The sequence below is a fragment of the Ochlerotatus camptorhynchus genome, unplaced genomic scaffold (assembly GCF_037179485.1).
Source record: "Ochlerotatus camptorhynchus isolate MF236.1 unplaced genomic scaffold, CSIRO-AGI_Acam_v1.1 ptg000247l, whole genome shotgun sequence".
Classification (NCBI taxonomy): Eukaryota; Metazoa; Arthropoda; class Insecta; order Diptera; family Culicidae; genus Ochlerotatus; species Ochlerotatus camptorhynchus.
Window position 1 is genome coordinate 190,344 of NW_027040737.1, and position 25,606 is coordinate 215,949.

At 41.7% G+C, this 25,606-nt stretch overlaps 1 protein-coding gene across 10 annotated transcripts in view; it reads right to left on the minus strand.

The window, feature by feature from the left end:
- Positions 1-25,606, minus strand: part of LOC135704758 (uncharacterized) — a 220,012-nt gene that overhangs the window by 134,765 nt on the left and 59,641 nt on the right. For 4 of the 10 annotated variants that reach the window (XM_065226257.1, XM_065226254.1, XM_065226252.1 and 1 more), the window contains exon 2: positions 111-237. The exons of the other annotated variants lie outside the window; for them this stretch is intronic. Coding sequence is in view for 1 of the 4 variants with exons in the window: in XM_065226254.1 (XP_065082326.1) it covers positions 111-114 (4 nt within the window). In the remaining 3 variants the exon portion in view is untranslated. The remainder of the gene's footprint in view (positions 1-110; positions 238-25,606) is intronic. 10 annotated transcript variants of the gene reach the window in all.

Sequence of the window (25,606 nt, forward strand, 5' to 3'; positions counted from 1 at the left end):
AACCGCTGATGCTGTTAATAATAACTAGGGTCTTGAGTATTACGATCACCACCAACACTATGAAACCTAGGGCGCACATTTGGCGATGGATCTTAGGAAATAATGCGTACCCATCTTCTCCGCCGGAGGAGGACGTCACGGGTTACGTCTAATTAATACTGCTGGGCTGACGGCGATCACGACGACCGACGGCTACGTGACGCTGCGCTATGCTACTCCGGCTCCGTATATTTAGAACTGAAAAAAAGCAGAGACGAAAGTAGAAAAGAGAATCGAGATTAGTCGCGTATGGCTTTCGGTTTCACTGGTCGGGGATTTGGTTATGCGTTTATGTTTGTACTTCCTCATCTACACATAGTGACTGATGCTATGCTTCTACCACAGACCATCTACTGTATGCAGTAGCCAGTACTGTATGTTGTTGTTGTTGTTAATGATTCGAGTTAATTGAAAATTGTTTTATTTTTCGTTGGCGTTCAAGCGATTATTCCCAACTTCTGGTGAACTGGTTCGATGCCAGTATAATTTTTTTTTTCTGATGTGAAGTTACGGGTACCAGTGGCGTAATTATATTGATCCAATTATTTACTCGATTTCCACCCCGACATTTACGACGCCGACGACGACGACGGCGCGCTGCAATTGGACATAGAATCGTTGTTTGGGATAATGGGATTGTGGTTATTTTCTTTATGGACTAATTACGAAAGAAAATAGGGGCCATAATTACATTGGATTGATTGTGTAGCATTTTATGGACTTGATTTTAGCAGAGCAGTTAAAAATTCCATTATATACTGACCAGGTTTAAGAGAAGATCAATAACCATTGATTTCTTTCAACATTTGGCAGTTGGTCGAATTTTTAGAAAGCTTCAAATTTGCCAATCTTTAGATAACCTTAAATTAAGTGATCTAAAACAATGCTTGAAACGCAATAAATAGCTTATTGAATTGCCACCCATTCAAGTTCACAACACTAAGATCACGGTTCCCTGGCCGATGAAGCGGAATTCGCAACGACTGACGATATTCGCCTCCTCTACACACCTTTGTTCAACAAGTTGTGCCATACTGCATTGGTCATTTTTGAAAAGAAATTGGAAATCATTGCTCGAAAATCATGATCTTTGATTATGATGTCTTTGCTAGGGAAGCTTGTTTACACGGCCGACGTATCCCTCCCCGTCCAAAAGTGATATGCTACGATTGTCAACATTGGTAACATAATAACGGGAGTAAATTAAAACGCGAGGTTTGCTAGCGATGTGCAAGGACTTGGACGGTAACCTTCTCACGAACGAGTGTGAGGTGATTGAGAGGTGGAAGCAGTACTATGACGAGCACCTCAACGGTGAAGCAGCAGAAAACGAAGGTGGCACGGCAACATACCTTGGAGCACGCGCAGAAGACGACAGGCTAACGGCCCCTGATCTTCAAGAAATTGAGGAGGAGATCGGTCGGCTGAAGAAAAACAAATCAACTGGAGTAGATCAACTACCAAGTGAGCCATTTGAAAACGGTGGTGAAGCACTGGCTAGAGCGCTGCACTGGGTGATTGCCAAGATTTGGGAGGAGGAGATATTACCGGAGCAGTGGATGGAAGGTGTCGTATGCCCAATCTACAAAAAGGGCAACAAGTTGGATTGCTGAAACTACCACGCGATCACACTGCTGAGCGCCGCTTACAAGGTACTCTCCCAAATTTTATGCCTCCGCCTGTCACCATTTGCAAGAGAGTTCGTGGGACAATACCTGGCGGGATTCATGGGTGCCCGCGCTACCACGGACCAAATTTTCGCGATTCGGCAGGTTCTGCAGAATGCCGCGAATACAACGTGCCCACACATCATTTGTTCATCGATTTCAAATCCGCATACGACACAATCGATCGAGATCAGCTATGGCAGATTATGCACGAGTACGGATTGCCGGATAAACTGACGCGATTGGTCAAGGCGACAATGGATCAAGTGGTGTGCGTTGTTCGAGTATCGGGGACACTCTCGAGTCCCTTTGAATCTCGAAAGGGGGTAACGGCAAGGTGATGGACTTCCGTGTCTACTATTCAACATCACGTTAGAAGGTGTGATCAGAAGAGCTGGGATAGACACGAGTGGCACGATCTTCAGGAAGTCTATTCAGCTTCTTGGCTTCGCCGATGACATCGACATCGTGGCACGGAACTTTGAGACGATGGCGGAAACGTACATCAGACTGAAGGCTGAGGCTAGGCTGATTGGACTTGCCGTCAACGCATCAAAGACAAAATACATGAAAGGAAGAGGTTCTAGGGAAGACAATGTTAGCCTCCCATCCCGAGTTCAGTTTGACGGTGACGAAAACGAGGTGGTCGATGAGTTCGTGTATTTGGGCTCACTGGTGACCGCTGAACATGATACCAGCAGAGAACCTCAAAGATGCATTATGGCAGGGAATCGTGCTTACTTTGGACTCCGGAGGACGCTCCGGTCGAATAAAATTCGCCGCCGCACAAAGTTGACTGTCTACAAGACGCTGATTAGACCGGTGGTCCTCTACGGCCACGAGACCTGGACTATGCTCGTGGAGGACCAACGCGCCCTTGGTGTTTTCGAACGGAAGGTGTTGCGTACCATCTACGGTGGAGTGCAGATGGATGACGGAACGTGGAGGAGGCGAATGAACCGCGCATTGCACCAGCTGCTGGGAGAACCATCCATCGTCCACATTGCAAAAATTGGGCGACTACGGTGGGCTGGGCACGTCGTAAGAATGCCGGATGACGACCCAGTGAAAATGGTTCTCAAAAGTGACTTAACAGGAACAAGAAGAAGAGGCGCGCAGCGGGCAAGGTGGATCGACCAAGTAGAAGGTGACCTGCGGACCCTTCGCAGACTACGAGGCTGGCCAAGTGTGGCCATGAATCGAGTAGAGTGGAGACGACTTCTTCGGACAGCAGAGGACAACAAGGTAAGGTAAGGTTTGCTAGCGAAGGAAAAAGTGTATTTCGTCGATAACGCTCCCAGCGGGTATCGCGTATGGAACGGGAAGAAAGTTTTCGTAGCCCGTGGCGTAGTTTTCAATGAAGAAAAGTTGGGACACTGTTCGTTGAAAGAGGAAACCCGCAAAGAACAAAGCGATCACGATGATCGTGATCGAAACCCGTGAACTGGATAGGAAAAATAACCTATACGATCAGAGCTCCGCGGAAGAAGAAAGTTATCTGGAAGTGAAGATGAAAGTGATTCGGAAAAGGAAGAAAGTGGATCGGAGGAAGATCGCGATGACTCGGGTATGAATTCTGATACGAATCCGGATCTAGATGACTCGAATGTGAATCCGGGAGTAGTCGAAGATGGTGTTCGAAGAAGTAGTCGATCGAAAGTGCAGGCGAAGATTATTTGGAGAACATACCATCGGACATCGAAGCTCTCAAGAAGAGGAACGATTGGCCTCTATGGAAAAGTGCGATCGAAGATGAATTGGCCGTCGTTTGAGAAGAATGACACGTGGTGCTTAGTGGAACCGCCCACTGGAAGAAAATTGATCGACAATAAGTGGGTGTTCAAAGTGAAGAGAGTGAGAGTGGAGAGATACAAAGCCAGACTGGTTGCCCGTGGCTTTACGTAGCGTCCATGATTTGACTTCTCGGAGACCTTTTGGCACTGGCAAATCAAGAAGCTTGGCATGTTCCTTAAAATAGATGTCACTTGTGCGTTCCTGAATGGTGTATTGGATGAGGACATTTACATGCGTGAACCAGCTGGCTTTGAGAGGGAGAATGGCCTTGTATGTAAACTGAATAAGGCTATCTATGGCCTTAAGCAAGCCTCTCGAAGCTGGAATCAGCGTTTTCACGATTTCATCAGCAGCATTGGGTTCACTAGAAGCGAGCACGGTTTTTGTTTGTACTATCGACGACAGAAAGGAGTGCTGATGTACGTTGTCATTTATGTGGATGACATTTTGCTCTTGAGCAATTCAATGAAGGCTATCTGGATGCTGAATGGAAGACTGTCCGTAGAGTTCGAGATGAAGGACCTCCAGGAAGTGTAATGTTTTCTGGGACTCAACATTCACCGTGATCGTGAGGCGGGAGTCATGATGATTGATCAAAAGGCGTACGTGAAAAGCGTTGTCGAGCGTTTCGGTATGAGTGATTGTAAACCATCTTCCATCCCTGGAAGCTGGAAAAGGAGTACACAGCTAAACCGTACAGAGAGTTAGTCGGATGTCTTATGTATTTGGTGGTAACTTCAAGACCAGACTTGTCAGCTGCCGTCAACTATTTCGCTGGATTTCAGTGTTGTCCAAAAAAAGAGCACTGGGTGCATTTGAAACGTGTTCTGCGGTACTTAAGGAAGAATTGATGGCACCCTGTCAAGCCAGTTGCGAAGTTGTGTGGGTCGCGAACCTATTGCAGTCTATTGGACATAATATTGTGAAGCCGGTTACTATTTACGAGGACAACCAGCCGTACCTTGCGGTTACGACAGATCCTCGTTAACACAAACGTATGAAGCATATCGAGATCCAGCACTTCTTTGTTAGGGAGTTGGTGGAGAAAGGACAGGTGGATTTGAAATATCTACAAACTGAAGAGCAAATGGCGGATATCATGACGAAAGGTTTAGCATCTCCACGGTCTACAAGCTTCGGGAGAAACTAGGGGTCATCAATTGAGGCGGCATGTTAACAGTGTAGGTGTAACTAACAATTTATTACTACTCTATTTTTAATAAATTTCCATAACGGTGTGTACTATCTTGAAACGTCAAATAAAATTCAATTATTGTTTTCCTTCGCTAGTAAAGCTCGCATTTTAATTTACTCCTGTTAATACTAACAAACGATGTCCTTCGATTATTTTTAAGCTTTTTTGGTTAAATTTTAGAAAAGTAAGCACATTTCGAGATCTATCTGATCCATCGAATTGAGGTACAAGTAAGACGTCATTTTCAAGTCGGTGGAGAGCAGACCAAAAGCGTATATTTTCCCCTCAGTTTTGCGTCGATCTTGTTTTCCGTACTGAGTACCAAATCAATGCTACCGACGCCAGGGAGGCAGCTCCCACACCTGGACCCACCTATCGACCCATCAACTCATAGACCAGGGACCAACGGCTTTACTTCCCTTCCGAAATAAGGCGTGATCAGAGATTTTATGCCTCAGAAAATCCTGACGGCGCTGATTGGGATTGAACCCAGGCTCTCTTGGAACGAGAGGCAATCACGCTTACCACTGCACCACCGTTGTTAACCAGTAATATTGTCTTTTTGCATATGGGTCATTCCAGCTCAAGTGTATATGAAGTTGTGGTCCATGTCACCGATATCAACCAAACTTTGCCAAAATGCTTATTATGATATTCTTAGAAAACGTCTTTTTGGATTTTGCTCTAAAGTGCTCAATAATCAATTTTTAGAAATTATATCTTTGAATATAGATTACTCCGTCACCAACCAAGTTCTATGTGTTCATTACCCACCATTTTGAATGGTTTTTAATGTAGAATCCAATAGATACATTATAGTGGTATGAAACGCGAGATTTGTTGTTTTACAATATATTGACGTAAAATTCCCTCCACATATTGAAAAAAAACCTATCTATTAGATGTGTTCCAAAAAGAAAATGATTTGAACATATGATTTATAAGATAAGGCTAGATTAATGACCAACAAACTTGAAGATTTTCAACCGAAAAATCGCTACATTATATCTTAGATATTACTCCGCAACCAAACAAATTATGTGTGTTCTGAGCATTGGGCGATCTTGAGAAAAGAATCGATCTTAGTGAATCGAGTTTTTTTTTTTTGAATCGATCTTAAGCATCGATTCATTTTTCAAAATGGCACAAAAATGTTTCAAATATAACGGATCATAGGAAAGCTGGTGCAAATTAAGCCAGGTTCAGTCTAGAGTTGATATTACGTTATATAAGTCATTTAGTGTGATGATTAAAATCATTTAGCAATAAACTGTGTAGTACGTACGCAGTGAATGTTGTGAGTGTAACATACATTGCTGGTCATTAAAATAGGTGTAGGCAACTTCATTTTATTCGAATTTAAATTTAAGCATTGGATAGTGTTACAAAATTGAGTAATTGCTCAAAGTTAAAACATTGAACGACTCACTCATTAGAATCATATACCATTGTTAAGTAGAACCTTGTTCAATCTTCTTGCTATTGACTCAACCAAGCACTGACAAGTTTCCTTTGGTATAGCATACCACTCTTTTTGAACTGTGGTCCATAGTTGATCCTTATTTGAAAATGCTTGACCAGATAACTTTCTTTTAAGCTTGTTCCATAAATTTTCGATGGAGTTGATGTCAGGAGATTGGCTAGGCCATGAAATAAGCGACACTTTGTTTGCACCAAACCAATTCCTTTACATACTTAGAAGTGTGTATCGAATCGTTGTCTTGCTGAAAATGCCATGTAAGAGGCATGTTCTCTTCTGCATAAGGGAGCATAACCTCCTCCATGATTTCTTTGTATTCAAATCTGGTCATGATGGAATAAATACGGAAAATGGGACCTACTCAATACCAAGAAAAACAGCCGCAAACACCTCCATGCTTTACAGTCTTTCAAACTCTCGGATCTCGGATCAAACTCTTTAACGGGCGGTCTAAGTGGGAACATAGTAAATGACTATTTTGATTTCATTTGACATGTTGAAGTTTTTTCTCAGGATTCTTGATTAGGTAAGTGGTTTAACAGGTTATAATATTCGTTTTATTGGTATTAAATAAACTATTTAAAAAACGGAAGATTAACATATGAAACAAACCGATTAGATGGTCGGAGTGTAAAAGCAGGTAAGTACGGAAAGTACCTAATTCAGATATTGGACAAAACTCATCCGAGAGGGATCCCAAGAAAGCTAATTGAGCCATGCGTTTTGCATTGAGCCGATATCGATTCTGAATGGTTTCACCAGTTTTGAAGAATAGTCTCTCTGACGGAACACTTGTTACCATTCTTGATAAATAGTCTCGAGCAATGGGGTTTACATCGGGATATACAGTACGGATTTTCTCCCATCATCAAAAAAAAAATCGACAGGACGTGGGAAAACAGGCTGATGCCCATGGCGATCCAGTTTTGACATAGCAGAGGACTGATGTACCTGAAATATGTCATAAGAAGTGAATGTTTGTACATATGTAGATTAATAACTTTCTTTGCCATTTCGTCATGAATATCCCACAGGCCTCCTGTTGGTTTTGGTGGGGGGGGGGACAGATGTGTGCAATCATCGTATACTCTTTCGGTACTGTACTATAGATCGGCTCAGACACAATTTTAACTGCCCGAGCGTGAGCTGAAGACTCCAAATACAGGTCAATATTAAATTGCAAATGCAAATACACTGAAATTTTGTTGTTGGATCGAATGAAAAGGATCGATCCAGTCGATTTTTGTCGTGTTTGAGATCGATTTAAAAAATCGATTAATCGAACCAAAAGAATCGATCTTTTGTGTTTCAATCCAAGATAGCCCATTGTTAGTTTTGACCCACATGTATAATTTGATAGATTTATCAACATTTTTTTTAATTAAATCTGCAATAAAATTACCGATTGCCAACACTATAAAATTTTCGGAATATCAATGTAAAATACACACAAATTAGGTTGAATAATTAAATAAAATTCACAGAATCCTGGAAAAAGGTTCAGTAAAGACCGAATCGTTGGAGTAAGAAATACATATGTATTTTCACTCCCAAAGACTGCAGAGTCAAACCCGAAAACATAACCCATTATTGTCGAAACAGCTTTCAATTAGAATTCCAAATAAGTGTTGAGGAGAATATATTTTTTCGGCACTATTTCACGGGAGATTTCTTTGGAGAATTTCTAGCGAGCAGTAGTATTTGTGAGGATTGTTACCGATTGTTGATTTTAACCGAATTTCGAGGAATATTCCAACGTAATTTAGAGATGAGTTCAAGTAAATGTTTAATTTTAACAAGCGGGATAATTGTTAGGCAGTCTAGACGAGAAGGTATCTTGACAAAAATTATAAGTGAATTTGAACTTGAAATTAATGGCTAAAGATAGCTGCAAAGGGACTCTAAGGATTCAAATTTGAGGAAAAGAGTGATTCTAACGAGATTATCAAAGAACTTCTGGGAAAAAACCACGGAAACTTTGAGAAGTATTTCAAGGGAATCAAAGAGAATTCGTAAGAAATTTTCAGGAAAATATAAATGAATCTCTGGGGGTTTCCAAGGAAATGTTGTAGACGAATCTCACAGGAGAATTCCAAGATAATTTTGAGCAAAATTCAAAGCTCGTCACCCCGGTCCTCTGACTAAAACAAACGGTAACATTTTCAAAGGTACAAAGAGCATGAATCGTGGAGATCAAAAAAATCTACATCATTTAGGGATGTTCCATCATGAAAATTGCATTTTAGTAATATAAAAACAAATAGTTAAAGTACATAACTCTGGATGGGAGCTTACCATCAATTACTGTCATTGGTCGAAAGGTACAGTAGCAGCACCAACCCTATCCGTGTCCACTCGAGTTCGTCAAGTCGACGATGACAGGGGCACATACCGTGGTAGAGTTAACAATAGCTGCAATTTCTAAACCTACGACTGGATGCCTTCCTTCAGATAACCACTTGAGTGCGGTAAAAATCGATAGAACTGTTTCGGTACATGAGCGAGTCGATGGTCATCTCTTTTCGCTAGTGGTGGTGGGGGGAATACCCCTCACCATCCCTTTCCAACGGGGGAGTTTGGTAAAGAGAGATGATCAAACCGATTTGTACCTTCATAAAAGTTGTCCTTGCTCGCTTTCTACTCTCTATATAATACAATTTCACACTGCCGTACTCTAACGGAACTATCAATTCTATACTTTCATCTCCTCATCTATCGTATAAAAATTACCACTTTAGTCTGTTAATTGAACTTATTTGAAGCATCTTCAACTATATAAAAATTCATTATGGTGGCCAAATCCAATATGACTGCTAAACATTTTTAAAACCCAATGAAACTTAAACTTTCCCCTTTTCAGAGATATGCAAATATTTGGATTTTCAAGAGAATTTTCAAATATACAGTGTTTTAAATCAATAGCTCCTTAGGGCTCATATGTGATTTATCAAACCAGTATGAAAAAATTGTTCCATCGAAACTTGAACTGTATCTTATTTTTTAAAAGCTCGTGGAATTTACTTAAATCTTCTTAGGACCACAATTCGAGGAAGTTCTGTGAAAACAATCTTTCAGAAAAAAAAACATCAAATGCAATCTGCTTTCAAGGTAGTTCTGAGGAATTTAAGATTTCTGGTGAAGCCTGATAGTTTTGAGTAGAACTTCAAGAAACCCGGAAAGAATCAAAAGTAAATTTTAATGAAAACTCTTCGTAATTACTGAGGAGCACATACCTGTGAACTTCAGAGGAATATTCCAAGAGTATTTTGAGGATAATTTCATAAAGTTTGTGGGAGAAAACGAATCCGGAGCATAAGTCTTTGAATATTTTTTTGAAAATACTAAAAAAAAGGATTACAATTAAACCTGAGCATAACTCCAGAACATCTTCAAAGTAATTCGGAAAATAAAATCAAGAGAGTTTGTCAAACAAATTATGAGAAGAAATCTAAAGAATTTGTGAGAAGAAATGCCAATGAATTCTTAGGAGACTTTCAATGTGAGTAGAATTCCAAGGGAAGGAGTGAGATTCAAAAAGAAATCTGAAATGAATTCAATTAATATTCGGATAATCTTTCCAAAGGGTTGCTTATCGTGGTGAATTTCAAGATATTTCCGAGGAAAACTAAAAGAAAATTGAATTCGAAGCTTCATCATTGTTGAGGTATATTTCAATAGAAATTAGAATGGACTATTCTGAGGTCTTCAGAACTACTTGAAAGTTCCCAAATTTTTCCTGAAGTTAATGAAACTGCTTTGCAGTTCTTTTTTGTTTGAGAAACTAGCCTGATGCTCACAATACTTCTCATTAAATTCTTAAACTTCCTTGAGTTTTCGAAATGTTTCTGAAGATCAATTCTGTGAAGGTTTCAAAGTTTTTCCAAACTTCTGGAACTTTTGTGCTCCCGCAATTTTCATGGGCTTAGAGCGACATAATTAATATAGTTCTATGATTTTCTCTGAACTTCTCGAGATTTTTTGGTAGTTCATGAAACTTCCCGTAAATAATTGGCGCTAATTTAAAACTTTTTCAATAGTCTAGACTTTTCTGGTGGTATTAAAACTGTCTAAACGATTATTTAATTTCTTAAAAGTTCTCTAGACTGCCCTGAATTTATGAGTATTTTTTAAGAACCCGTAACTTTACTGAAATTAAACGATTTTCCTTGAAGTTTCGACAATTTTCCTTAATAATTTTAAGCGCTCAATAATTTTCCCTGAAATGGGATGGGATTATTCTGAAGCTATCTGATCGTCCTCGAAGTACTCGGAACATCGCTGAATATCATGAAACCATCCAAAAATATCTTAATGTATTAGAAATTCTCTGGATTTTTTTAAGTTCCTGAAATCTCCATGATAGAACACCCTTAAAAAACTCTCACGTTTCTTGGATGTTCATTAAATTTTTATCATGCTCCAGAAATTCTCTCGGAGCTTTGCTGAAGTTTCCAAGAATTCTCTGAGTTTCTCGAAACTTCTTTAAGGTTTCTACAACTCCTTGAAATTATTTGAACTGCCCTTTGATTCTCTGATCTGTCTTGATGTTCTCGAAGCTTAGCTTAAGCTCAAAATTCTATTGAGGATCTCAGTTCTGTATAGGGAAAAATCTCAGTCTAGTGGCGAGCTTATTTTCAAAATCGGTGGGAGTTAAGCTCATGAAAAACGCATATTTTAGATTAAATCTAATATGGCGGCCAAATTCAATATGGTTGGAAAAATTCATGAACAAGAGCCAAATTAAAGCTTTTACTTTCGCCTGTACAACGTTATGTAAACATTAGGAATTTTCTTCAGTGTATCAAAAGATATAATGATTTGAATAAAACAATATTACTAAACAAATTAGCACCTTTGAAAAAATGCTGGAGCTCCTAACTACCGAGGGGTCCATCAATTTAACCATAACCGACCTTTTTTCTAGTTTCATATCTAGAACTACTGAACGAGTACAAAGAAAGTGAGAGATTGTATCCAAGACACAACCGTAGATTTAACGTAGGATTACTTGCTGGGTATCAATATTCGGCGCCTGTGTTAGGGACGCTTCGTTTTCTGATGACAAAACACACGAAAAACGCACGGATTTTTTTATTTATTCAATAGATAATAAAAAAAAGCGAAAATTGATTGGAGGAATTTCTTGCTAACATTTTCCAATCGCGAGATATTCGCGATCAATCATATAAATTCGAGATTTTTGCTTTTTTCTAACGTCCTGGAGAAAACCTGGCCTTAATTCGAAGTGTTTCTGGTTAATTGACAAGGTCATGTAGTATTCGGTCATTGCGAGAATTTGTATGTACCACTTTAATACTGTTACGCGTTTGGTTGCTGGGAACATTATCAAAGAGCTTTGGGGTTGATATGGCTAGCAGCAAGGCGAGCAAACGTTCAATGAAAATTAACTCTTAACCAACAATAATAATTCATGGTGGTCCTGAAAAGAACCGTTTTGTCGTGGTGGTTGAGTAATGCTGAGCTATTAGGGTGTTCAACACGGCTGGCGAGCTGTATGTTGTTTGGAACGAGGGTGACACGCTTGGCATAGATGGCCCACAGCGGCTCACGACGAGCAACTGAATCCGATCAGTAGCGGTGCGGCTTCTTCCTTCTTCTTCGGTGAATCGAGGGCTCTTGAGGGCAGCCTTGATAGCTAGCCGTTTGCGGGGAGTTTTTCGTTGTGTACTGGAGAAAAATGTACATCGCCACGCGCCGGAAGCACTGCTACTGCTGCTACCGATGACGACCGGACACCACTACTCACCACACGCGGTGACTGAATAAACACCGTTCGGCGAGACCGGATGGAATACGATTTTGAAATATGTGTTAGGGAAAGCGCTTTATTTTAATTATCATAGCAACAGTTGCACATTCGTGCAATTTTCAATGGTGACCTTTTGAAAATTGATAATGTCTAAATTTCAACAGATTCGTAGGAAAATTTCCTATCGAATGGCGTATTAAGAATTAAAATTCATCATCTCTGGATCAAAATCAGACCACTTTCATGGCGCAACCTCGTTTGGTTCTTGAAATTGCACCTCCAATATTGCCTTAAACTACATGGTATGTTAGATTTAAACTTATCGAAACTGACATGCGACTGATGACCTTGACAAGTGTCCAGAAAATACTCTTTAACAAATTTATGGCGATCCGTTTTGTCGTGATGGTTGTGTAATGCTGAGCTATTAGTGTGTTCAACACAGATGAGGCTGGCGAGCTGTATGTTGTTTGGAACGAAGATGACGCGCTTGGCATTGATGGCCCACAGCGACTCACGAAGAGCTACTGATTCCGATCAGTAGTGGCGCGACTTCTTCCTTCTTCTTCGGTAAATTGACTCTCATGTGGGCTGCAGAAGCGGGCAGCCTTTCGTTGTGTACTGGAGAACAATGTTCAACGCCACGCCTGATGAAGACCGATCGGACACCACCACACACGGTGATTGAATAAGCACCGTTCGGCGAGACCGAATGGAATTCGATTTTGAAATCCGTGTTAGGGAAACCGCTTTTTGCAGGCAATCGGTGATAATTTTGATCACCATTGCAACAGTTGGACATTTGTGCAATTTTCAATAGTGACCAATTGAAAATTGATAAAGTGTTCAGTTTAGCTTAGCAGATTCATAAATCGATTGGCTTGTTTAGAATTAAAATCCATCAGCTATTGATAGAGTCGTAATTGGTCAAAACCTGACCACTTTTCGTAACGCGGTCGGTTTTGGTTTTTTGAAATTGCATCCCCAATATGTTGCCGAAAGACGTAATCCTTAGTCAAAAAAGATTGTTACCTTTCAAAAAATGTCAAGACCCTTGGAATGGACCAGATTTTCAGGATACAGGCATTTTGAAGAACTATGAAGAGAATTTTAGATTTTTTTCCAAATCAATTTTGAGCAGATTTTAGAACTAATTCTAGAGATTATACCAATGCTTTTCAGATAAAATGTCCTGGGAAGTTTTCGGAAGAACTCTGAGAGAGTTTTGACTTGAACTCTAAGTCAATGGTGTGAGCTCAGAGAAATCTTTTAGAGCAGCTCTGTAAAAAAAAAATTCCATGGCGATTTTGAAGAGGATTCCAGTATCCTGGAATCGAATTTTGAGGGTACAATGCCAAAGGAATTGTGCGAAGAATTATAAGAAAAAATCTAGTATAATTTCAGAGGCATCTCGAAAAAAATTCCAAGTGAATTTTCGAAAGAATTTAGATGAGAACTCCATGATAATTCTGAGCAAAGCTTTAATGCTTACGAACAATCAAATAAATTTTCATAGAAATTTTTTTGAAGACTTCGAACGCAGAAACAAATTCAAGATCCTGGAAAGGCTGTCTTAGTAATTACTCATTTAGCCTAGCTATCACTTCGGCTCAATCGCATTTGGCCTTAAGCTTAATTCAAATGTATATCGCACAACCGGGAAAATTTCCAAAAACGGGAAATTGATAATTGAAATTTGCTGATCACCATGTGAGTGGCAGCTACATCCCATCTCGTCCGTTTCCGACGCCTCTAGCAACAACATTAGCTTTCAATGTTGACCAACGTTTTATCTCATTCTTGCGATGGACGTGCTTTCCTTACCCCCAGAGAAAATCAATAACACAACCTCATACCATCCTCGCCTTCATCCCATACCTGCCATCAGAGGACAGCGTCTCATCTGGCAGTTCAAGTTTCGAGTTCATGAGCGTCATTTCGCTGCAAAGCTGCAACTCTGTGCTGTATCTTGTTTTGAGTGACACATCCAACCGATCTCCCGAATGTACCCGGTAGCCGGTGTGAATTGCCTTTCCTCATTGTTTTCGAACATCATCGTTGCGAACCGGTGGGGGTGGTGGTGGTGCTCCTGCAGATGGGTGTGAAAAGTTCGTCGGTGTCAACCAAGGTCGCCACCACCGTCATCTTCGACGAATGCCGCCGCATCAAGCTTTTTGACAGCAGTAGCAGTAAAAATCTGAAAACAATCGACCGCGATGGACGTAACGTCTCAGAGGAGAAGGCATGTGATTGCTATACATGCCTAGCTTGCTGTATTTGTCTGTTCATTTTTTGGCTCGGAATAGTAGCGGTGCTTTACGCCATTTAGTTCGAACTTTATGGGCCTACGTGCTGAACGGTCCCGGTGAATATTGTTCAGAATGATTTCAGTAAAACGGAGCTTGGGAAGTGTTTCTGTTGCAGTGGTGATGCATCGTTCAAAACGCCATCAAAACGTTGACTAATTCTTGACTCTTACATCCGAACTGGATCTATTCGCCAAGTTGGCGTCGCCTACTTCGTGTTAGTGTTCTTTGCGCATTTCCATAGATGAGAATTGAGAACTTCCTAAGCTTTGTTCAGGCACTTGTACATTGTGTGGCATGCTTAATGCCACTCGATGCCCAGGAAAGTCGAGAAATTTCACATCGCGAAAGGAAAATTCACTGTACCAGAAATCGACCTCGCCGCCTCCAGCAGGATGTTTTTCCCACCCAACATAGTAAAGTTGGTAACACCTTTTTTTATTCACTTTGTGTAGGATTTGTTCGCAAAAAACAAGGTAAATGTCAACCCACCACACTTCGGGAGAACATCCGTCACTTCGTTAACATCAATCCGATGACAATTCAATCTTCATGAACATACAAAACGGCGCTGTGCAGCCCAGTAACCCAACACCGGCGGCGTGCGCCGCTGTTAAGCTACAAATTAGATCAAATTTTCTAGAAATCCTACCCTCGAAAGCAGCAACATTCGATTGAACGGTTTCTATTTATAACGTCCCTTCCGAGTGTTTCTTTCCTACACTTTGACTTCTTTTCGCTTCCCAAATTCCGTTTCCTTTCCGTCGTCATCGTCGTCGTGGCCCATCGAGAATCTCTCGTCGAACATCGGTCTCTAAAAAATCCAAATTCGGGAACGCTTCCTCGATAAACGATTTCCGTTTCTTTCTATGGGTTCTATTTGACCCCTCCACCAAGCCACGTGCCCCTTCCACGTGGACGACGTCGATGGGGGTCAGTTTAGTGACACCACTCGCGCATGATTTCCGATCCATTGGCTATTCCTCGGTTCAATCTCAATTTGTTTTGTCTTGTGTCTTTCGTCTTGGGTGCGCATTCTACTACCGAACAGACGACGACTCTCAACTCTGTCTGATGATGTTTTCGGTCGTCTATTTCGATTGGCATCGTCCAACATCGGACTGAATGCATTCGTACTTATTCGAGGGACCACTACGGGTCAATTCACCCTGAATTGCCCCCGCCCGTTGTTCCGTTCAGGTTTAGGTGTTTTCTATTTTTCAATCCCCCGAATTCCTTCGGCGGGTGGCGCATTGGCGTTTACTTCCTTCCCGCGACCCAACAGAACAGGCGGAACGTACGTTACGTTCGCTCAAACACATTGTACACCACAGCATTTGAAATAGAATCGAACTACAACCGCAACAACGCAAACAGGCCCACAGCAAACGAAGAAAGTATCTATTTCTAAAAACCTGTAAAACCGATTAGCTCCGCGGTATCGCGCCGTCTCGTGGGGGGGGGGGGGGGTTGAGGGGGTTTGTTCGGTAATGCGCATGAGACTGTTGACGAAAGTAGCGCCCCTATATTGCCCCTGATTGATTTCGGTTTCGACGTCAGTAACGGACGTTCCGAACTGAAAATAACATATAGAATGGAATGAATCCGAACGCAGAGGAACATTGTGAACGAGATGTGATTTCTTACGCATCACCGTCAACAGTCAACTTTGAATGGGTAGAGGGTGGACATTTAGGAGATTTGTCATTACCTCTCTTTTTCGAACGGATTTTAAAAAACAAATGATTTTTTTTTTAACTAAAGATGGCTTTTAAGATATTTAACTTTTGAAATTGATGAATAGTCACAAATTGTTGATATTGTGTTAAAAATCTAACACCGCTTCTTGCTTCCAAATTCGTCATACGGGTTTCAATTTCGTACACACATTGAAACGTCATTGGATTTACTTCATCATACGGATGAAAGCAGACAAAGAGGATTCGCTAAGAGTGCTAAGGGCTGTTCATAAACCATCTAGACACTTTAGGGGAGTGGGGATGTTGGCGACCCGAGCAAAGCTGGATATCAAATTGCAATCAAATTTGCTGTTATGATGTAACTTATTTTGAATACCCAAATTGATCTCATTTTGGTTGACTTAACGGTTAATGCAGTGAAAATTAGAGCAAAACTTTATACGGTTGAATCAAACGGAAAACTAATGCTGTTTTCAATTAAATCCATTTGATTACTGATTTTGCGTGATTAGTATTTAGTCGCGTGCCTCGTTTGTTTACCTGTGCACCAAACTTTGTTCGTTATAGTTGACCACCGCATATTAGTTTTTGTTTTATTTTTCAATGCTCCATGAATTCGAGGGCCATATTCTCAATTACTATATTAATCACTACCTAACGTAACATTTAACTTGTATGCCCCTTTTCGCGCTAACCGAAGTAGGAGGAATTGCAAAACTTAACTAATTCAAGCTGAACATTGCATTAGGTCCTAAGTAATATTGATCGATTCTCTTCGTCGACTTTCTCTTTCGTTAACCTTTGCGTGCCTAACGTCTGAATTTGCATCGATTTCAAAATTCAAATAGCTCTAAAAACATAATTTCTCAATCTTTTTCTTCACAACAAATTGCATTTTGTCGGGAATCTATTGAAGTTTTTGAATCTATCTGAAAATAATTGGATCAATACATGGTTCCGGAGTTATTCCGGTTCCCGTTGGGGTCACTTTTGGTCATGAACATCATGTTTTTTCTCTCAAATGATGTAATTGGACCAATGGCAGCTATACCGACGGTCCACGATCACATTGGGCATCCCGGAAATGTTCCGGTGCCCCGGGGAAGTGGCCAATTCTCAACAAGAACCAAAACCCTTCATGCGACATATCAAACTTCATGATTTCACAAATCTTGGACGGTAATGGCCTTATTGAGAGTCCATGGTCACACTAGCCCTCCTAGGAATGTTCTGGTGCCCCCGGGGAAGTGGCCAATTCTCAACAAGATCCAAAACTCATCGTGCGACATATCAAACTTCATCATTTGACAAATCTTGGCCAGTAATGGCCTTATTGAGAGTCCATGGTCACACTAGCCCTCCCAGACATATTCCAGTGCCCCCGGGGAAGTGGCCAATTCTCAACAAGAACTAAAACCCATCGTGCGACATATCAAATTTCATGATTTGACAAATCTTGGCCAGTAATGGCCTTATTGAGAGTCCATGGTCACACTAGCCCTCCTAGGAATGTTCTGGTGCCCCCGGGGAAGTGGCCAATTCTCAACAAGATCCAAAACTCATCGTGCGACATATCAAACTTCATCATTTGACAAATCTTGGCCAGTAATGGTCTTATTGAGAGTCCATGGTCACACTACCCCTCCCGGTAATGTTCCGGTGCCCCCGGGGAAGTGGCCAATTCTCAACAAGAACTAAAACCCATCGTGCGACATATCAAATTTCATGATTTGACAAATCTTGGCCAGTAATGGCCTTATTGAGAGTCCATGGTTAAACTAGCCTTCCCAGACATGTTCCGGGGCCCCCGGAAAAGTGGCCAATTCTCAACAAGAACTAAAACCCATCGTGCGACATATCAAATTTCATGATTTGACAAATCTTGGCCAGTAATGGCCTTATTGAGAGTCCATGGTCACACTAGCCCTCCTAGGAATGTTCTGGTGCCCCCGGGGAAGTGGCCAATTCTCAACAAGATCCAAAACTCATCGTGCGACATATCAAACTTCATCATTTGACAAATCTTGGCCAGTAATGGCCTTATTGAGAGTCCATGGTTACACTAGCCCTCCCAGACATATTCCAGTGCCCCCGGGGAAGTGGCCAATTCTCAACAAGAACCAAAACCCATCGTGTGACATATCAGTTCAGTTGTGCGGCATAATCACGTCAGTAATGGAAAATTCACTGTTGATATAGAGAAAATTAATACGCATAAAGATGCGTTTGAAGTGTTCATGGACCGCAGTTTTATTGAAACTATTGTAAAATACACGAATGCGGAAGGTGGCCATGACACTTTATTCAAGCCTGTAAATATAGATTCAATGCATACGTTTATTGAAATCTTGATTGGTGCTGGGAAAAATCATGATTCCAAAATTAATACTCGGGAGCTATGGTCAAGTGACGAGCTTATGACACGCGTATTTTATTCTGCCATCATGAGTCGAAACAGGTAGTTGTTGACTAAAATTGAGTTCCTTGGTCATTAAATTGTGTTTCGTGTTTAGATTATAGCAGATATGCCGACATATTCGGTTCGATGATTCGTTGTCAAGACGACCTGCCCGATCTATGAAGGTAGCGGCGAAACTAGCCGAATCTACAGCATTAAACTTAGATTCTGGACGGCCAACCCTGGCAACCGATCGATTGCGACTGATTCGCCCCATAACTAAAAAAATCCGAGAAAATATGTGTAGCTCTTACATTCCTTCTATGGATTTGACTGTAGATGAGCGAATGATTCCTTTCCGCGGTAGATGTGCCTTCAGCGTCTACATGAAAGGAAAACCATGCAGATACGACATAAAAGTTTAGGCTGCAGTTGATGCTCAAACTTCTGTTCTTACCAATTTAGACATTTATACAGGTTAATAATATGATCTTCTTGAGAATTAATTATTATATTTGAATCATTTTATAACAACATTGAGAACATTGTGTAATACTAAAATTTAAAATGTTCACTTCTTCATGACTTAACCTTTTATTTTAATCTCTGATTAAAGGTTTTTACATTGATTCTGGAAGTACTTTTTATTGCAATGAGCTTATTTTGTTCTTATTTTGTGCGCTCTTTCATAGATCGCACATCTTTCAAAATTGTAACATGCTTTCTTTTGTCTCCTGCTCTCGAAAAAAAAAGCCTGTACAGGAGATTTATAGCGTATATACGATTCCTGATTACAATAGAATTGTTAATTGACTTTTTTGTTGTTTTGTATTCAGCTAATACTTATCTTGATGCTTTCGTACTATACGATCGTAAGTCTTGTTAAATTTTTCAGATTACGTGAATTTTATTTTTTATTGTAGGGGCAAAACAGCTTCGGTACATCTTAACCTATTATCGTCAGGGAGTGCATGAAGGTGCGTCATGCTCCTTACTTACTTACCAATCAGGCTAAGGCCTTGTTGTCCTCTGCTGTCCGAAGAAGTCGTCTCCACTCTACTCGATCCATGGCCACAGTTCGCCAGCCTCGTAGTCTGCGAAGGGTCCGCAGGTCACCTTCTACGTGGTCGATCCACCTTGCCCGCTGCGCGCCTCTTCTTCTTGTTCCTGTTGGGTCGCTTTCTAGAACCATTTTCACTGGGTCGTCGTGCGGCATTCTTACGACGTGCCCAGCCCACCGTAGTCGCCCAATTTTTGCATTGTGGACGATGGATGGTTCTCCCAGCAGCTGGTGCAATTCGTGGTTCATTCGCCTCCTCCACGTTCCGTCATCCATCTGCACTCCACCGTAGATGGTACGCAACACCTTCCGTTCGAAAACACCAAGGGCGCGTTGGTCCTCCACGAGCATAGTCCAGGTCTCGTGGCCGTAAAGGACCACCGGTCTAATCAGCGTCTTGTAGACAGTCAACTTCGTGCGGCGGCGAATTTTATTCGACCGGAGCGTCCTCCGGAGTCCAAAGTAGGCACGATTCCCTGCCATAATGCGTCTTTGAATTTCTCTGCTGGTATCATTTTCGGCGGTCACCAGTGAGCCCAAATACACGAACTCATCGACCACCTCGATTTCGTCACCGTCAATCTGAACTCGGGGTGGGAGGCTAACATTGTCTTCCCTAGAACCTCTTGCTTTCATATATTTTGTCTTTGATGCGTTGATGGCAAGTCCAATCCGTCTAGCTTCAGCCTTCAGTCTGATGTACGTTTCCGCCATCATCTCAAAGTTCCGTGCCATAATGTCAATGTCATCGGCGAAACCAAGGAGCTGGATGGACTTCCTGAATATCGTGCCACTCGTGTCTATCCCAGCTCTTCTGATCACACCTTCTAACGCGATGTTGAACAGCAGACACGAAAGTCCATCACCCTGCCGTAACCCCCTTCGAGATTCAAAGGGACTCGAGAGTGTCCCCGATACTCGAACAACGCACGTCACTCGATCCATCGTCGCCTTGACCAATCGCGTCAGTTTATCCGGAAATCCGTACTCGTGCATAATCTGCCATAGCTGATCTCGATCGATTGTGTCGTATGCGGATTTGAAATCGATGAACAAATGATGTGTGGGCACGTTGTATTCGCGGCATTTCTGCAGAACCTGCCGAATCGCGAAAATTTGGTCCGTGGTAGCGCGGGCACCCATGAATCCCGCCTGGTATTGCCCCACGAACTCTCTTGCATATGGTGACAGACGGCGGCATAGAATTTGGGAGAGTACCTTGTAGGCGGCGCTCAGCAGTGTGATCGCGCGGTAGTTGCAGCAATCCAACTTGTCGCCCTTTTTGTAGATTGGGCATACGACACCTTCCATCCACTCCTCCGGTAATATCTCCTCCTCCCAAATCTTGGCAATTACCCAGTGCAGCGCTCTAGCCAGTGCTTCACCACCGTATTTCAATAGCTCACTTGGTAGTTGATCTACACCAGTTGCTTTGTTGTTCTTCAGCCGACCGATCTCCTCCTCAACTTCTTGAAGATCAGGGGCCGGTAGCCTGTCGTCTTCTGCGCGTGCTCCAAGGTCTGTTGCCGTGCCACCTTCGTTTTCTGCTGCTTCACCGTTGAGGTGCTCGTCATAGTACTGCTTCCACCTCTCAATCACCTCACACTCGTTCGTGAGAAGGTTACCGTCCAAGTCCTTGCACATATCGGCTTGCGGCACGTAGCCTTTGCGCGAACTATTTAGCTTCTCGTAGAACTTCCGTGTGTCGTTTACGCGGTACAGATTTTCCATCGCCTCGCGATCTCGATCTTCCTGCTGACGCTTCTTCCTTCGGAAAACCGAGTTTTGTCTGTTCCGCGCTTGTCTGTATCGCTCCACATTCAATCTCGTGCGATGTTGCAGCATTCTCGCCCGTGCTGCATTCTTCTCCTCTACTAACAGTTTGCATTCGCCGTCAAACCAGTCATTTCTTCGGTCCGGGATTGCAGTACCTAGTGCCGCTACAGCAGTACTACCTATGGCTGAACGGATGTCCCTCCAGCCATCTTCAAGAGAAGCTGCGCCAAGCTGCTCTTCCGTGGGTAGTGCAACTTCCAGCTGCTGCGCGTAGTCCTGGGCAACTCCGGTGTCCCGTAGTTGCTCAATGTTGGGTCGTGGCGTTCGACTTCGACGTGTGTTATGCACCGTCGAGAGTTTTGAGCGCATGCATACTGCAACTAGGTAGTGGTCCGAATCTATGTTCGCACTGCGGTACGTGCGGACGTTGATAATGTCGGAGAAGAATTTCCCGTCGATTAGAACGTGATCGATTTGGTTTTCTGTGTGTTGGTCAGGTGATCTCCAGGTGGCTTTGTGGATATCCTTGCGGGGGAAAAAGGTACTTCGAACTACCATACCCCGGGAGGCTGCAAAGTTCACGCATCGTTGGCCGTTGTCGTTCGATACGGCATGCAGGCTGTTTGGCCCGTTTGCTCCAGAACATCCTTTTGGGAAACTTAACACTCTACGACTTTATTTAACCCCTGACAATTATAGGCTAAGGACATGCCGAAGCCGACATCTTCTCTTATGACAAGGAAAATTATTATTATTTATTAGGAAAAATCAACGATAAACCCGAGAAGAATCAAGGACAGCGTGTTGTAACACAACTGATGAAACCATTCTACCAACTTCTACAACAACATCATACAAGATGGTATGATGGCATGTTTTACTTGTAACTTACAAAAAGAGGTTACAAAGTATGCGTTTGAAACATAAAAGCTGTAAATTTTGCTTTCTATGAGTCACAATCAGCGATTTTCTGATTTTCCAACACATTCTTTGCAACCTCTTCTTGTATGCTACCAATTCAAAATATGATCATGACATCTAATTATTTAATAATTAAAAAAAAACATTGTATTAGCTGAAATCAGTATTTGCAACCTTACCTCTAGCTAAAGGTTTGCTTGACAAAGGTCTTGTGTCCTTGGGTACTCTAAGATGCAATCAAAAAGAAATCCCACCAGAGTTCATCGATAAAAAAAAACTAGAACCTGGCACTGTACTACATGATTACAGTGAAGAAATGATGCTCACATCTTGGACCGAGCGTAAGGGTAAAACTTCTATCGACGGATCGAGAATCGATAGACGACATTGAGAAAAATTCTGAACCATCAACTTCTAAGAAGAGCTCTTGAGAGAATCCATTCGGACGTTTGTGGCCCCATCGACCCACCGGCTTGGGATGGGTCTTGATATTATGTCAGCTTTATCGATGACTACAGTCACTTCGGGATGATTTATCTGCTGGAAAGGAAGTCGGAGGTTTTCGAACGGTTCAAGGAATATGACATTGCGGTGACAGCAATGATCGGTAAGCCTATCTCCCGAAAGACTGTGGATCAAGGAAGGGAGTACTTTTCGGCAAATCAGAAAAACTACGGCCCTTATTACCGATGTCACTTCACGGTGAAGTGACAAGTTATCACTCACGGTGAAGTCATTCCCATTTGATTTACACGGCAATCACTTCACCGTGAGTGACAAGTGGTCACTTCACTTTGTTTTCACCGTGAAGTGACACTCGTAATAAGGGCCTACTATTAGCAGAAGGGCATCCAGGGGGAACCCCCGGTGGCTTATTTGCTGCAACAAAATGGCGTGGCAGAACCTTAGTAGAGAACATCCGTTCAGTACTCATCGACTCAATGGTACCAAAGAATCTGTGGTCTGAAGTGGCACAGGCGTGTGTGTATCTCCTAAATCGCAGCCCTACATCAACCTTGCCAAGCGGCGTCTCTCCAGCAGAAGTGTGATTCAACTCCAAGCCCAATTTTGACAAGCTATGAATATTCGGGTGCAGTACCGCAAGAAGCTGGATCCGAAAAATCGCGAAATGGTTATGATTGGCTATGCTCCAAACGGTTACCGATTCTGGGACAGAAATGCGAGGAAGATAACGATAACGCCTCAAATTTATAATTGTAATGTTCTTTCTTGTAATTTCTTTGGACAAAATTAATGGACAGAGTAAGTAATAAAAGACAGAAAGAATCTCAAAATCTATCACTTGAAGGTTAAAGCTCCGAACGAATATGATAGCAAAGAGGCCAAACTTAAAAATAAGTTAGCGTATTTCTCATTTTTCTATCAAGTGGTTTCACCTTTGCTCAAGCACACCGCTATTGTATTTGTCCCTTTAATACTGGTCGAAGTTCCCCAAGAAATTCATTATTTGGCAGGCGATTTGTTCGTGCGGAAAACAGAGCAAGCCTTTCGTAACAACTACAACCGTAAATGGCTGAAGAAACGACTGCTTCCGTTTCTGAAATCACACAACGTTCCTTCAATTTTTGGCCGGATCTAGCCTCTTGTAACTACTCTAAGGACGTTCTGGAGTGGCAAGGAGTGGTACAAGACGAATGGGGTCAATTTCGTGCCGAAAGATCTCAATCCCCCAAAAAAAACCGGAGTTGCTGCCGATCGAAAGGTACTGGGCTATAATGAAGCACGAACTCCGTAAGCATCCTAAAGTTGTCACGGAGCAGGAATTGTTGAAAGCAGAAAAAATGTTGATTCAACCGTTGTACAATACCTAAGAAAGTTCGGTCATTTGGATTTGGTGTAGAAATAGAGGGCCTTATTACGGGTGTCACTACACGGTAATAAGGAAGTGATATTCGGAATAAGAACCGTGATTGCCGTATAAATCAAATAGGAATCACTTCACCGTGACGACAAGTGACAAGTTTTCACCGTGAAGTGACATCCGTAATAAACCCCAGAGTGAAATAAATATACATAAACCAAGCTTATAGAGGAAATGGATGTAATGTCGGCCTAAATGCCCCTAATATGGGCCCATACATAAATTCAGCAAACGACTAATTTTCAATAGCGACCAAAAATAGCCATTAGTACTGTCCCAATGACGCGTTCTTCTAGATAAAATTGATAAATAGCAGATTTTTAGCGATGGGCCCAATGTTAGATCCATAGGCCAACATTAGAGCCATTTCGCCTATTTTATTCCCTGAAAATTTCATTGCAATCGGTTGAGAGACTTATTTTTGGCGAGTACTTCTAAGTGATGCAATTTAACTTTGGACACCCTTTACTACTCGTATTTCTTAGTAATTCTCATTAACATTAAACTCCTTTTGGTATGTACTCCAAGAGTTAGCATTCTCGTTAGACTTCCTTAGGAATTGTTTTAATATTCAGATTTCCTTGGAATTATTATCTTGGAAATAATGCTCAGAATTTAATTTGGAATACTCCTGGGCTTCTCCTTCTAATTCCAATGGAATTCTTCTCCTGATTACCATTTAGTTTTACCCTTGGAATTCTCCAAAGTAATCAGCTGAAGTTTTCCTCGCAAAGCCCATTAGATACTTTTCAAAATTCCTTTCAAATTCTCAACGGAAACCCATAAGAATATTTTTCAAAGAAAGGAGTTCTTTAAACTGCAGAATCTGAAGAATGCCCTTGGAATTACGGCCATGGATTTAATGTCAACGACATATATTTCATGGAGAAAAGTTGTAAGGAAACCCTCTTAGAATTCGCCAATTTGCCTCGGTTATGTGAAATCGAAGTTTACGTGCATGGATGTTACATCACCAGTAAAGTTCATAATATTATAGAATATATTAAAAATGGGTAAATACGTTACAAACTATGTGTGTATTCAGAATTAATTGGAACGATGCTGTTGCAGCTTCTCACATTTGAAGCTCTACTTTTCCCATTTGGCACTACGTTACTAATCATATACCGTTAACTCTCTCGAAGGTATTCGGAATTTTCATCGAGTCAGACTCAGGGTGAAAAATCGATTAAGCAAAAGTTATACACATATAGAATCAAACCCAAATGCACCATCCCAAAGTCGATGCTTGCTTCTCAACAAAGGAGCACATATCTCGTTCACGCTCAATAAATTCTCTCAAGTTAAGTACCCGTCTTTGCCGTGCACTAAACCAGAAGTATTTTCGTACAAGTATACTCTAAACGCACGTCTCGACTACACAAACACCGTCGTCATTGTGGTACTCGAATTCTAGCCTCCAATCTCCAATTGTGCTGAACCATTCGTCCAGAAAGACCGAATCAGATATGAGCACTATACACATATCGTCTTCTCTTTAGAGATTAATACACAAGCATTTTGAATCCAAGTGTGCTTGATTCGGCATTTACATACTTGAAAAGAATAAAAGAAAAAAAAAGCCTGCTGGGTTTCAATGCCACCGGTTTAGATACAG